Genomic DNA, 12,957 nt, shown 5'->3' on the forward strand with positions numbered 1-12,957 from the left:
GTACCTGCACAGTGTGACACTGTCTCTCTGTACGGAGTGACCCCGTGTGTCTGTGTGTACCTGCACAGTGTGACACTGTCTCTCTGTACAGAGTGACCCTGTGTGTCTGTGTTTAACTGCACAGTGTGACACTGTCTCTCTGTACAGAGTGACCCTGTGTGTCTGTGTGTACCTGCACAGTGTGACACTGTCTCTCTGTACAGAGTGATCCCGTGTGTCTCTAAACAGTGTGACCCTTTGAATTAGATTTGATTTATTGTAGTCACGTGTACCTAAATACAGTAAAGGGAGAAGCTTTGTTTTGTGAGCAGTACAGACAGATTCACAGGAGGTGCGCAAAACAAGATCAACATTATTTGCAGCTGCAGAGTCCATTCATCAGTTTAATAGTGACAGGGAAGAAGCTGTTCTTGAACCTGTTGGTGCGTGTGTTCAAGTTTCTGTACCTTCTGCCTGACGGGCGAGTTTGGAAAAGAGCATTACTGGGACGGGAGGGTCATTGATGGTGTCAGCAGCCTTTCATGGCAATGGGATGTGTAAATGGAGTCAGTGGATAGGAAGTTTGCCTTCTGGGATGGGCTGGGCTGTACACACTACTTTCTGTAGTTTCTTGCAGTCCTGGGCAGAGCCGTTGCTGTACCAGGCTGTTATGCAGCCGGACAGTATGCTTTCTATGGTGCATCTGTAAAGGGGGTGAGGGTCCATAAGGACACGCTGTATTTCCTAGGCCACCTGAGGTAGAAGAGGCATTGCTGTACCTTCCTGACCTTTGCATTTACATGGGAGGGCCAGGACAGAGTGTCGGTTATCATCAATCCTCGGAACTTGACACTGTCAACCATCTCCGCCTGAGCTCGGTTGATCTTGACAGGGGCTTGTCCTCCTCCTTTCTCCCTGAAGTCAATGATCAGTTCCTTGTTTTGCTAACGTTGTGAGAGAGATTGTTACCATTGCACTGTGACATCAAGCACTCTATCTCCTTCCTGTATTCTGACTCATGGTTATTTGATATCCTGTGTCTCTGTATGACCCCATGTCTCTGTACAGTATAACCCTGTATCTCTCTGTGCAGTGTGTATGACCCCATGTCTCCCTGTGTGTCTCTGTGCAGGGGCACCCTGTCTGTTTCTGTACAGCGTGTCTCTATGTGTCTGTGTACAGTATTAACCTGTGTGTTTGTGTACAGTGTCCCCATGTGTATCTGTACAGTGTCTGTGTACAGTATGACCCTTTGTGTCTCTGTACAGTGTCAGTGTCTCTGTCTCTGTACAGTGTCCTCCTGTGTATCTGTACAGTGTGTCTGTGTACAGTATGACTCTTTGTGTCTGTGTACAGTGTAACCCAGTTTCTCTCTGTACAATCTGACCTTGTGTGTCTCTGTACAGTGTTTCTGTCTCTGTACAGTGTGACCCTATGTGTCTCTGTACAGTGTGACCCTGTGTGTCTCTGTACAGTGTTTCTGTCTCTGTACAGTGTGACCCTATATGTCACTGTACAGTGTGACGCTGTGTCTTCTGCGTTTCTCTAAGACCATGAGATGTAGGAGCAGGAGTAGATTATTTGTCACTTTGAGTCTGTTCTGCCATTCAATGAGATCATGGCTGATTTGGTCATCCTCAAGTCCACTTTCCTGCCCTTTCCCTATCACCCTCATTCCCTTTACTGATTAAATATAGTCAAACTCAGCCTTGCATATACCTAATGACCCAGCTTCGCTAATGAAAGATCTAAAAGTGATGTGACATGTATTAGTTTTTTTCGTGCGATGTGGGATAAAGTTGCTCCCGCCAAGAGAAATGTTTTCAGATGTACTTCCTAATTGACCGTCAAGTTGAAACTACTTTTGGCAACGGGGAGATTTGTTGTTGTCAGAGCTGATTAGGAATGAGCTTAGCTCGATCCTACATTGAGTCATGTCATTGAGAGGCACTAACCATCTGCTGTAATACAGTCAAAGGAATTTAGTGGGAACCGCTTTTACTCAATCACACGACATGGTGTGAACTGAGATGTGTTTGGTGTGGTTGAAAGAATACAAAAAGGCTGATAAATTGAATAGTCAGTGTCCTGATTAGTCAAGGGGTGAACTGTGCAGTCAGCTACCCTGTGCGCCATGGAGGCATGCGCTGCCTGATTGGCGGCAGCCATTTTAGAGTCTGCGGTTGGCTTGCTGAAGGGTGCAGGCAGCTTCTTGGAAGGATTGGGGGAGAAAGACAGCATAAAATTTCCATCACTGACCGCCCTTGGTCAGCTGCGATGGGCTGGGCATGTTGTCTGCATGACTAGCCAGTGCTTTACTCCCAGCTCTGAAATGACAGGTGAGCCCCGGGTGGACAGAGGAGGTGTTTCAGTGATACCCACAAGGCCTCACTGGCGAAGTGTGGCATTCCCACAGGCACCTGGGAATCACCGGCCCAAAGGGGAAGCACCTGGGAAGGCATCAAGCACCTCGTCAAGTGGAATCCAAACAAAAATAGCGTAAGGCGCTCAGTGCCACCCTTTTCCCTGACCACATTCTGTTCCAAGAGTAACAGAGCCTGCGGAAGCCACATTGCTCTGTACAGCCACCTATAGACTCACCCTGAGAGTGGAAGAGAGTCATCCTTGTCTGCAAGGGAGCACCAGTGATGATAATGAAAGTTTCCAAGGACAACTCATCAAGGTGCAGTGCTAGGCCCAGCATTATATAAGCTCTCAAATTTGACCAAAATACACAGATGGAAGAGAACTTTCCTACATCGATCCCCATAGCTTTGCGGTACACTGCACCAGATTGTTTGGCTACAACTAGAAAAAATTGGATTGAAAGTGCTGTTCTGTAGCAGATAGGCCCCTTCTTTTACTTCAGAACTGAAGATGACATGTTTTCACTCCAGTTCGATGCCTCCTACAGTCTGCAGATTCTGCCATTTTTTGGATCACTGGTGCTTGATGGATCAAGTTGATGAGATGTTTGGAGGTTTATGTGCCACTCCTGACCCCGCTTGTGGGTGCTTCTGCATTCCTAAACCAACCAAATCAATCCATTTTGGCTGGTCACATGACAGGGCTACCCATGAGTCAGCAGGATATTGGGCCTGTCGAGGCTTCCTTTCTGGACATTACTCATAACTGCTTCAGGAACCTTAGGGGCCCTCAATTGACCATGAACAGCCCAAAGGCCTTTTGGAAAAACTGCAAACTGTCCTGAGGATCATTGTCAACCATAGATTAAAGATGCGATTTTCAAATCTTCTCCCTCTTCAGCACTGGCAATTAAACATACAGCCCCGTGTGTTGCTGTGGGCTGGTAAGACGAATGATTAAAAAGTGTGATGTTGGTGTGATACCTGTCTTATCTTCCATTGACCCTAGTGTTTCCTTGTAGATTAATGAGATTGACTGGGTGCCTCATCCCTTAACCCTTTGTCAAAGCCATACATTGTAGGCAGGTTGTGCCTTCTGGCGTGCTGGTACTGCTCAAGCATCTTCACAGTTTCTTTTCTTGTCTTCACAGGATGGGGGTATCTCTGGCTAGCTCATCTTTTATTGCCCATCACTAATTGCCCAGAGGGCAGTTAAGAGTTAACCACATTACTGTGGGTCTGGAGTCACATGTAGGCCAGACCAGGTAAGAATGGTCCTTCCTTCCATCAAGGACATTAGTGAACCAAATAGGTTTTTTTCAACAATCGATTCATGGTCATCATTAGACTCTTAATTCCAAATTTCACAAATTTAAAATCTTGTCTTTTTAAAACCAGTCTCATTTATGGCTCCGATATCATTGTTTAAAAAAAAGCTGGTTCACTAAAGAAGGATGTTAATGCATTGTAGGCAGAGAGACTTTACCAGGCTAATATTTAAGGCCATAAGGCATAGGAGGAGAAATTAGGCCATTCAGTCCTTTGAATCTCTTCCATTCAATCCTGGCTGATATGTTTCTCAACCCTGTTCTCCCACTCTCTCCCTGTAACCCTTGATACTCAAGAACCTATCTATCTCAGCCTTACACAGACTCACTGACCCGGCCTCCACAGCCTTCAGTGGCAATGAATTCCATAGATTTTCCACTCTCTGGCTGAAGAAGTTTCTCCTTATCTCCGTTCTAAAAGGTCTCCCTTTTATTCTAAGCCTATGCCCTCGGGTCCTGTCTCTTCTACCAATGGAAACATTTTCCCAACATCTACTCTGTCCAGGCCATTCAGTATTCTATATGTTTCAATTAGGTCCCCCTTCATCCTTCTAAACGCCATCAAATTTAGAATCATAGAATTCACACCCACCCTCTGAAGAATAACCTACCCAGATCCATTCCCTTACCCTTATCCTATGTTTACCCCTGGTTAATACATCTAACCTGCACATCCCTGACACTACGGGCAATTTAGCATGGCCAGTTCACCTGACCTGCACATCTTTGGACTGTGGGAGGAAACTGGAGCACCTGGAGGAAACCTACGCAGACACAGGGAGAATGTGCAAACTCCACACTGACAGTCGCCCGATGCTAGAATCGAACCTGGGTCCCTGGCGCTGTGAGGCAGCAGTGCTAACCACTGAGCCACCGTGCCACCCCCGGAAATTTAACCCCTGAGTCCTCACTGAGTCCACCATGGGCCTTTATCTTACTCAACAGCCTCTTCTGCAGCACCTTGTCAAAGGCCTTCTTGAAGTCCAGCTGGATAACATCCATTGGCTCTCCTTGGTTTAACATGCTCATTACTTCCTCAAAGAATTTTAGCAGATCTGTCAGGCAATGATGAAACCATGCTGACTTTGCCCTATTTTACCATACATTTCCAAGTATTCAGAAATCTCATCCTTCACAATGGATCCCAGGATCTTACCCACCACAGGGGTTAGGTTAATTGGTCTGTAATTTTCTGTCTTTTGCCTTACTCCATTTTTAAACAGGGGGGGTCACATTAGTGATTTTCCGGTCTTCTGAAACCCTCTCTGACTCTAGCAATTCCTGAAAGATCACCTCTAACACCTCCCCTATCTCTTCAGCTACCTCCTTTAGAACTCTGAGGTGTAGTCCATCTGGTTCAGGTGATTTATCCTGCAGGCCATTTTTCTAGCATCTTCTCCTGAGTGATGGCCTCCATACTCAGCTCTGCCCCCTCACTCTCTTGAATTAGAATGTACAGATTGCCTTATGAAGAATAGCGAGACAGTCTAGGCCGGTATCCTCTGGTGTTTAGAAGAGTGACTTAATTGAAACATTTAGGATCCTGAGGGGATTTGACCCAGTGGGTGTGGAAAGGATGTTTCCTCTTATGGGAGAATCCTGAACTATGGATCATCATTTAAAATTACGGGGTTGCTCATTTGAGGCACGGGTGAGGTGAAAATGTTTCTCACAGAGGGTCGAGTCTTTCGACCTTTTGTTCCTCAAAAGGTAGTGGAAGCAGAGCATTTGAATCTTTTCCAGACAGAGATCAATAGATTGTTGTTAACCATTAGAAGAATGTATACTGAGGGGACAGCAGGAATGTGGAGTAATCACATTGTTTTATGATCTTATTGAACGGTACCGCAGGCTTGAGGGGCCTGCTCCTGCTCCTTCGCCCCCTTAGATCCTGACCTTTAGGGAAGGAAGCCCCTCCCAGGCTGGCCCACATGTGACTCCAGATCTACATCAACTTTAATGCCCTCTCAAGGGTAATTACATATTTATTCTGCACAAAACAAGCACCTTTTCACCAAAGCGTGAATTCGTCGTCCCCATGGGAGGTATTTCGGATGAATGTTTGTACATGCTATACTAACCGAAAGTGTTTCGATGGTATTTTCCACTGCTGTCCAGACTGGTCTCCACAAACCAAGCAAATCCGTGCTACTCCTGTTCCTGGACTGCACTGACTCCAGTTCACCCAGGACTCTCTGTGCTGGTTCATCTACATCGTCTTCCAGTCCGGCCTCCCTTCCGCTCGGAGCCTCCTGCTCCCTCCAGTGCCTCAACTGCACCTCTGTACAATGCCTGATGAAATCCCTCCGTTTGATGGGTGTGTTTCTGAAGAGGTTTTCTCCTGTTTGGTCAGTCAATAGGCCACAGGCTCCCACAAGTCAGTGGGATTTCAGGACATCCTTCAGACCCCTCTGTTATGCTGGCTGTTACTGAGTCCCTCCCAGTGTGCAGCCCTTGCATTCTTTGAGAACTCCTTCTCTTTCCTCCCTCTCTAACCTTTATTTTGATTCAGTTTTATTTTATTGTCACGTGCACTGGTAGAGTGAAAAGTATTGTTTTGCATGTTATCCAGACAAATCATACCCTACATGAGTACATCAGGCTAAGAGAACAGAATGTAGTGTGACAGCTACTGAGAAGGTGCAGAGAAAGATCGACTTTTATATTTGAGTCTGGTAACAGCGGGGAAGAAACTGTTTTTGAATCCCAGACTAACCACACGTTGAATGTGGCAACGTGTACACGGCTACAGAGTAAAGCTGAGGAGAATCACGGACAACACTGCAACCTCCTTCGAAGAGCTCGATGCATTCCCTGCAGGTTTGGAACAGAAGGTCAGTGAAATGATGTCGCCTGCCCCCCCCCCAAAAGCCTCAGGTGCACCTGTACCCGGGGTCACCACCACAGATGTCAGATGGGTGAACCCACAAAAAGCGACTGGCCCAGATGGAATCTCCGGCCGTGCACTCAGATCCTGCGTGGACCAGCAGGCGGCAGTATTTACTGACACCATTCACCTCTCCTGACTTTGAGGTGAGGTTCCCACCTGCTTCAAGAAGACCATTATTAGATTAGATTCGATTCCCTACTTCAGCCCAACAAGTCCACATCGACCCTCCAAAAACTAACCCACCCCCCACCTCTAACTAATGCTCCTAACAACTACGGGCAATTTAGCATGGCCAGTTCACCTGACCCGCACATCTTTTGACTGTAGGAGGAAACTGGAGCACCCGGAGGAAACCCACGCAGACACGATGAGAATGTGCAAACTCCACACAGATAGTTGCCCGAGGCTGGAATCGAACCTGGGACCCTGGCCCATCTAGTTGTCACCTCCCACTTCTTTCGCCTCATCATGAGCAGCAATACCATCACCTGTCTGGGGCCAAAACTTTTCCTAAATCTCATTCCTCTCAAGACCCACCTGACTATGTTTTTGGTTCCCCCCTAATATCTCATCACATGGCTTTTATTGGACCTCTGATGTTCTCCTTTGGAACATTATGGTCAATTTTCCTGCACTGAAGGTGCTTTATAATATCAGCTTTGTTACTAATCGTTGTTAATAAACTTAGCTGAGTGTCGCAGGCATTTTATCATTGGTCTGAAGAGTGATAGCTCCAAAGAGTATTTTTATTCATCCACGGGATATGCGTGTCACTGATAAAGTCTGGGAGAAGGTGGTAGTGAGCTGACTTGTTGACCCACCGCAGTCCATGAGCTGTAGAGAGACATGCAATGCTGTGAGGGAGGGAATTCCAGGACTTCGACCCAGCAACACTGAAGGAATGGAGATATATTTCCAAGTCACTTGCAGACCAGAGGCTATGCAGCTCTGCAGGTATAGATGCTAGCACAGGATTCACTGAATGCTGGTTAAAAGCTTTGTTTCGCAACAGTCAGATGTTTTATCAGACTAATATTAAGATTCTAAGTCGTTTTTATTTTGAATCTTGCTTGACGTCTTTCCTGAAGGATTCCAAACAGCTCGACCTCTTCCTCCCCCCAGATCTACTTGTAGACCCCACAGTAACGCAGCTCATATACTAAACAGAAAACTTGAAAGGGTTTAGAAAAGGTTTATAAGGATGTTGCCAGGGTTGGAGGGTTTGAGCTACAGGGAGAGGCTGAATAGGCTGGGGCTGTTTTCCCTGGAGTGTCAGAGGCTGAGGGGTGACATTACAGAGGTTTATAAAATTGTGAAGGGGCATTAATAGCCAAGTTCTTTTCCACAGGGTGGGTGAGTCCAAAATTAGAGGGCATAGGTTTAAGGTGAGAGGGGAAAGATTTAAAAGAGACCCAGGGAGCAACTTTTTTGACATAGAGGGTGGTGTGTGTATGGAACAAGCTGCCAGAGGAAGTGATGGAGGCTGGTACAATTATAACATTGAAAAGGCATCTGGATAGACACATGAATGGGAAGAGTTTCAAAGAATATTGGCTAAATGTTGGCAAATGGGACGAGATTAATTTAGGATATCTGATCGAAACAGATGAGCTGGATGGAAGGGTCTGTTTCTGTGCTCTGTGATTCTATGGCTCTATTTGAAGTAGATGAGATTCTACAAAGTATCAGTACAGTAATATTTCTGCAGCATTACAGTTTATCATCAGATTCACAACGAACTGTCAGTTATTTAATTACCTAAAGAGTGGAGCCAAGTTACTGCCTCCCCAGTTGCTGAGTTGAAGGTGATTTGCCGCACGTCCCCTCAGTCTGTCGAGGGCATTTGCAGCGTTGTTTTGGGTCACTCCACAAGTGAATATAGGGTGTGTACTGGGTCCCTGGTGGAGGTCAGGCCCCTGCACAAAGGCCCTGGCTGGTCCTGAACCTGTTTAACACAGACCACCATCACACGGTAAGGAGCTCAAAACATGCCATTCACCAGATAGGGTCAATCACAGGGAAGCTGTTTGAGACTTGCTGTGTTTCCCCCCTGGTCCACGGGATGTTGAATGGTGTATGTTGTTCAGGGAAGGTGCTGCAGACTCTGACAGGGCATCTGCTGACCTCTGGAATGTCATAGGTGTGAGATGGAGCAGATTTGAAATAAGTGGTAAACGAAGGAAAAGAGATGTAAGAAAATCCCCTTCACACAGCAAGTGGTTCAGGTCTGTACTGTCGTAGACTATGGTGGAGGGAGGGTCACTCGAGGGGTTAGGGTCTGGGATGTACTGTCTGAGAGTGTGGGGGGAGGGGGAGGTTCACTCGAGGGGTTTGCGTCTGGGGTGTACTGTCTGAGAGTGTGGGGGGAGGGCGGTTCACTCGAGGGGTTTGCGTCTGGGGTGTACTGTCTGAGAGTGTGGGGGGAGGGGGAGGTTCACTCGAGGGGTTAGGGTCTGGGATGTACTGTCTGAGAGTGTGGGGGGAGGGAGGTTCACTCGAGGGGTTAGGGTCTGGGGTGTACTGTCTGAGAGAGTGGGGGGAGGGAGGTCCACTTGAGCTCTCAAAATGCACTTGGACTCTCATCTGAAAAGGAGAAGTTTGTGGGCTATGGGGAAATGACAGGGAGTGAGATACTCATTTGGTGATCACAATGGGCTGTTTCTGAGTTATTGTGACATTGTCAGTAACAAAGAGGAGAATTTTAATGGGAAAGGCAGGAGGAGATTTCAGCAAAAACAGTTTCACCCCAAGCTTGGTGGCTGTCTGGAATATACTGCCTGGGAGGAGGGGGAGTATTGAGGTGGGAAACCTCACAATCTTCAAAAAGCACATGGATGAGCACTTGAAATGTCATAACAGTCAAGGTGTGGGAAAGTGAGATACTAGGTCGTAGTTTATTTTTGGCAGTACAGATTAGATGGGCTGAAGGGCCTGATCTGTACTGAATGATTCAATGGTACTAATTCCGTAAGTGTGTGAATTAAAGTGGCTGCTCTCTGTGCTTCCATTCGGAATCTACTGGTGTGAAACGTGAATGAACCAATCCTTACTGATGATGCTTCTAATTTAGCGTGAGGACCATATTTTCAAAGTCATTCCGACTTTCCAATCGAATGTCCCCTCCCTTTGAAGTTGATTGTGGAGTGGACGGCAGTTATACTGCTGACCAATCTTCCACTTTGGGATTAAGTTGCACTTCAGCTTGTTGCTGGGTACAGCTCTTTACAGCAGCTGGGCCTGACTCCCCAAGTGAGGGAATACATTGCACACAGCACAGTCAGAAACCCTCCAGCTTCCGGAATATTCTCACTGGGAGGGCAGCTCAGAGAATCAGCTTTGGAGGGGGGTGGTAGGAGACAATGTTCATCTCTACCTGTCCCCCCCCCACGCACTTAACTGGTTTTGTGGCTTTTGGTCTCCATGGATACAGCAGACATGCTCATAGGGGCTGAGCGATCACCTCTGCTACTCTTAACGTTGCATGGACCTCGCAAGGTCAGGGGTCAGTTTGCTGAACTGGCAAGGGACAGAGCAGGACAAATGCCACGTGGAATCTGGCACCAGGTCTTGGCCGCACCTTTCCGTCAGTCCCTGGTGTTGTTCACTTGTGATGTCAGAATTTTCCCATTCGGTTTTCCTGTGGTAACCGTGACAACGCTCTGACCACCGGAGCGAGGCCATGGAGCACGCCCCGGCCCTGTGTTGCTGGGACTTCTGCTCAGTACGAATGCACAGCGTGGCGCTGAGATTGAGAGTGAGAGAAGGATCTTTTTCAGAACCGTAGTCTCACCACTTCCCGTTTCTGCTTCCCTATCTGCAGGATCTCATGACTCCTTTAGCTTCTGGATTGATGAAAAATCCCCCGTGGGGCCGGACCAGCCAGTCGTGGTCAGGCACATGGCCGGAATTTTTCGGTCCTTCTGGAAGAAGATGATGAAGAGGTGGTCTGTGACACAAAGCTTGACATTTCGGGAGCAGCTGGAGGCCGGCATCCGTTATTTTGACCTCCGCGTTTCTACAAAACCCGGGGACAGCGAGGAACTTTATTTCATTCACGGTTTATACGGCAGCAAGGTTCACGACGGGCTGATCGAGATTGACGATTTCCTGACGGCTCACACCAAAGAGGTGGTCTTCCTCGACTTCAACCACTACTATGAAATGGACGACTCACACCACGACTACCTCATCCGGATGCTCAGAAACACCTTCGGACCCAAACTCTGCCGAGCTAACCTAGTGGAGGAAATAACGCTGCAGTATTTATGGGAACACAAGTATCAGGTTAGTGCTCCCAAGTTCTCTGGAAGTTATTGTGGCAGTAATGTTAAAAACCACACAACACCAGGTTATAGTCCAACAGGTTTAATTGGAAGCACTAGCTTTCGGAGTGACACTATCACCTGATGAAGGAGCGTCGCTCCGAAAGCTAGTGCTTCCAATGAAACCTGTTGGACTATAACCTGGTGTTGTGTGGTTTTTAACTTCGTGAGGGAATTTCTGCATCTCCTGGTAATTTTTTTTTATACAACACTCTATTGAGTAATTCTTCCATAACAGTTCCTATTTCAATACTAATGTTGTATCAAATCCATAAACGGTGGGCTTAACCGTGGTATTTGTTGGGTATTGGATCAATCATGATCCTATTGAGTGTCCTGTTGCTATTTCTTCTGGTGTTATGGTCTTATCAAGTACAGGTCCATCAAACATGGTGGCACAGCTGAGAGGGAGTCATCAACAGTCACTCCGGACCCCATGAAGTCTCATTGGCTTCAGGTTAAATATTGGCAAGGAAACCTCCGGGTGATTACCACGTACTATCCTCCTTCGGCTGATGAATTGGTTGAACAGCACATGGAGGGCTCTCCACCCTGGAGGCTCCCTGCTTCCATTCCTGATGTGAGAAACAAAGCTCACTCACTTCAATCATTTCAGTCCGAGACAAAATCTGACTCAGTCGTGTCCTTTATTTAACTCTTGCAAGAGGGAGTAAAGTCCACTGTCTGTCTCTCTGTACAAGGCAGGGGACTCACACACCGAATTCAACGAATACTCAATATTTATATAATTTGGTTCCTATATATATTTTTTAATTTCATTGCTCCCTCCCCCCTGTTTACATCCTCCACCTCCCTAAGACCGGTACCCATTACTCCTGTTTATCTCTTGTCTTATCCAGCCTTGTCTGTGACAAAATGCTTATTCCTGGCCTCACAAGGCCGTTTGACCTCATCCTGCTCTAGGTCATTGTTAGGCATATCCTTTCCTTTCCATTATCTACTCCCTCCATCTGTGCTGCCCCTCACAGCCTTTATCTAGTGCCTGTAATATCTACCATTGTCTCACAGTCCTGTTTCTTTCTTGCATACATTTTTAGCTAATACAAAAAAACAATTATACATTTCCTCCACACAGTTCCCATTCTTGTTGACTCAGCTCTTGGCTGAAACAATTACACACTGGTGTGAGTTCATTTACTTTTGTATAAGCAATTATAATCGCAGAAGTAACATTACTTTACCTGTATCCCACACTGATGAAGGGCTTTCGCCTGAAAGGTAAATTTTCCTGCTCCTCGGATGCTGCCTGACCTGCTGTGCTTTTCCAGCACCACTCTGATCTAGACTCTGGAAGTATGGAGGGTGGCAAGGATGCAAAATGTACTCGGGTGGGGGGGGGGGGAGAGGGGTTTTCAATGTCCCCCTCTAAGAGGGGCTCGGTAGCAGCATCGCTGACTGAGCTGGTTGGCTCCTAAAGGAGGGAGCTGCTGGGCTGGGTCTGTGCCAGATAGTGTGGGAACCAACTAAGGGCAAAACATACTTGACCTCATGCTTCTCAATCTGCTGGCTGCAGTTGTGTCTGCCCGTGACAGTATTTGTAAGAGCAACCACCACATAGTCCTTGTGGAGATAAAGTCCTGCCTTCACATTGAGAATAAACTCCATTGTGTTGTGTGGCACTATCACCGTGCTGAATGGGATAGGCTTCAAATAGATCTAGCAGCTCAAGACTGGGCATCCATGAGGTGCTGTGGGTCATCAACAGCAGCAGAATTAAACTCCAGCACAATCTGTAACCTCATGGCCCAGCTTATACCCCACTCAACCACTACCATCAAGCCAGGAGATCAACCCGGGTTCACCAGTCTAGTAATGGCCTCCTCATGCTGCTTGACACACAAGTAGTCCTTCTCGCAGAGCGCTTTAGGGAACATCTCAACGCATCAATCAACCACACTGCCCTGTAGCCCAACATTTCAACTCCCCCTCCCACTCTCATGAGGACATGCAGGTCCTGGGCCTCCTCCACCGCCACTCCCTCACCACCCGACACCTGGAGGAAGAACGCCTCATCTTCCACCTCGGAACACTTCAACCCAGGGCATCAATGT

General features: G+C 47.2%; 1 protein-coding gene across 2 annotated transcripts in view; it reads left to right on the top strand.

Annotated features, from left to right (window-relative positions):
* The window catches only part of plcxd2 (phosphatidylinositol-specific phospholipase C, X domain containing 2), a 32,724-nt gene that overhangs the window by 3,030 nt on the left and 16,737 nt on the right, over positions 1-12,957 (top strand). For both annotated transcript variants that reach the window (XM_060832878.1, XM_060832877.1), the window contains exon 2: positions 10,384-10,847. In XM_060832878.1, coding sequence (XP_060688861.1) covers positions 10,384-10,847 — 464 coding nt within the window. The remainder of the gene's footprint in view (positions 1-10,383; positions 10,848-12,957) is intronic.

The sequence above is a fragment of the Hemiscyllium ocellatum genome, chromosome 12 (genome assembly GCF_020745735.1).
Source record: "Hemiscyllium ocellatum isolate sHemOce1 chromosome 12, sHemOce1.pat.X.cur, whole genome shotgun sequence".
Lineage (NCBI taxonomy): Eukaryota > Metazoa > Chordata > Chondrichthyes > Orectolobiformes > Hemiscylliidae > Hemiscyllium > Hemiscyllium ocellatum.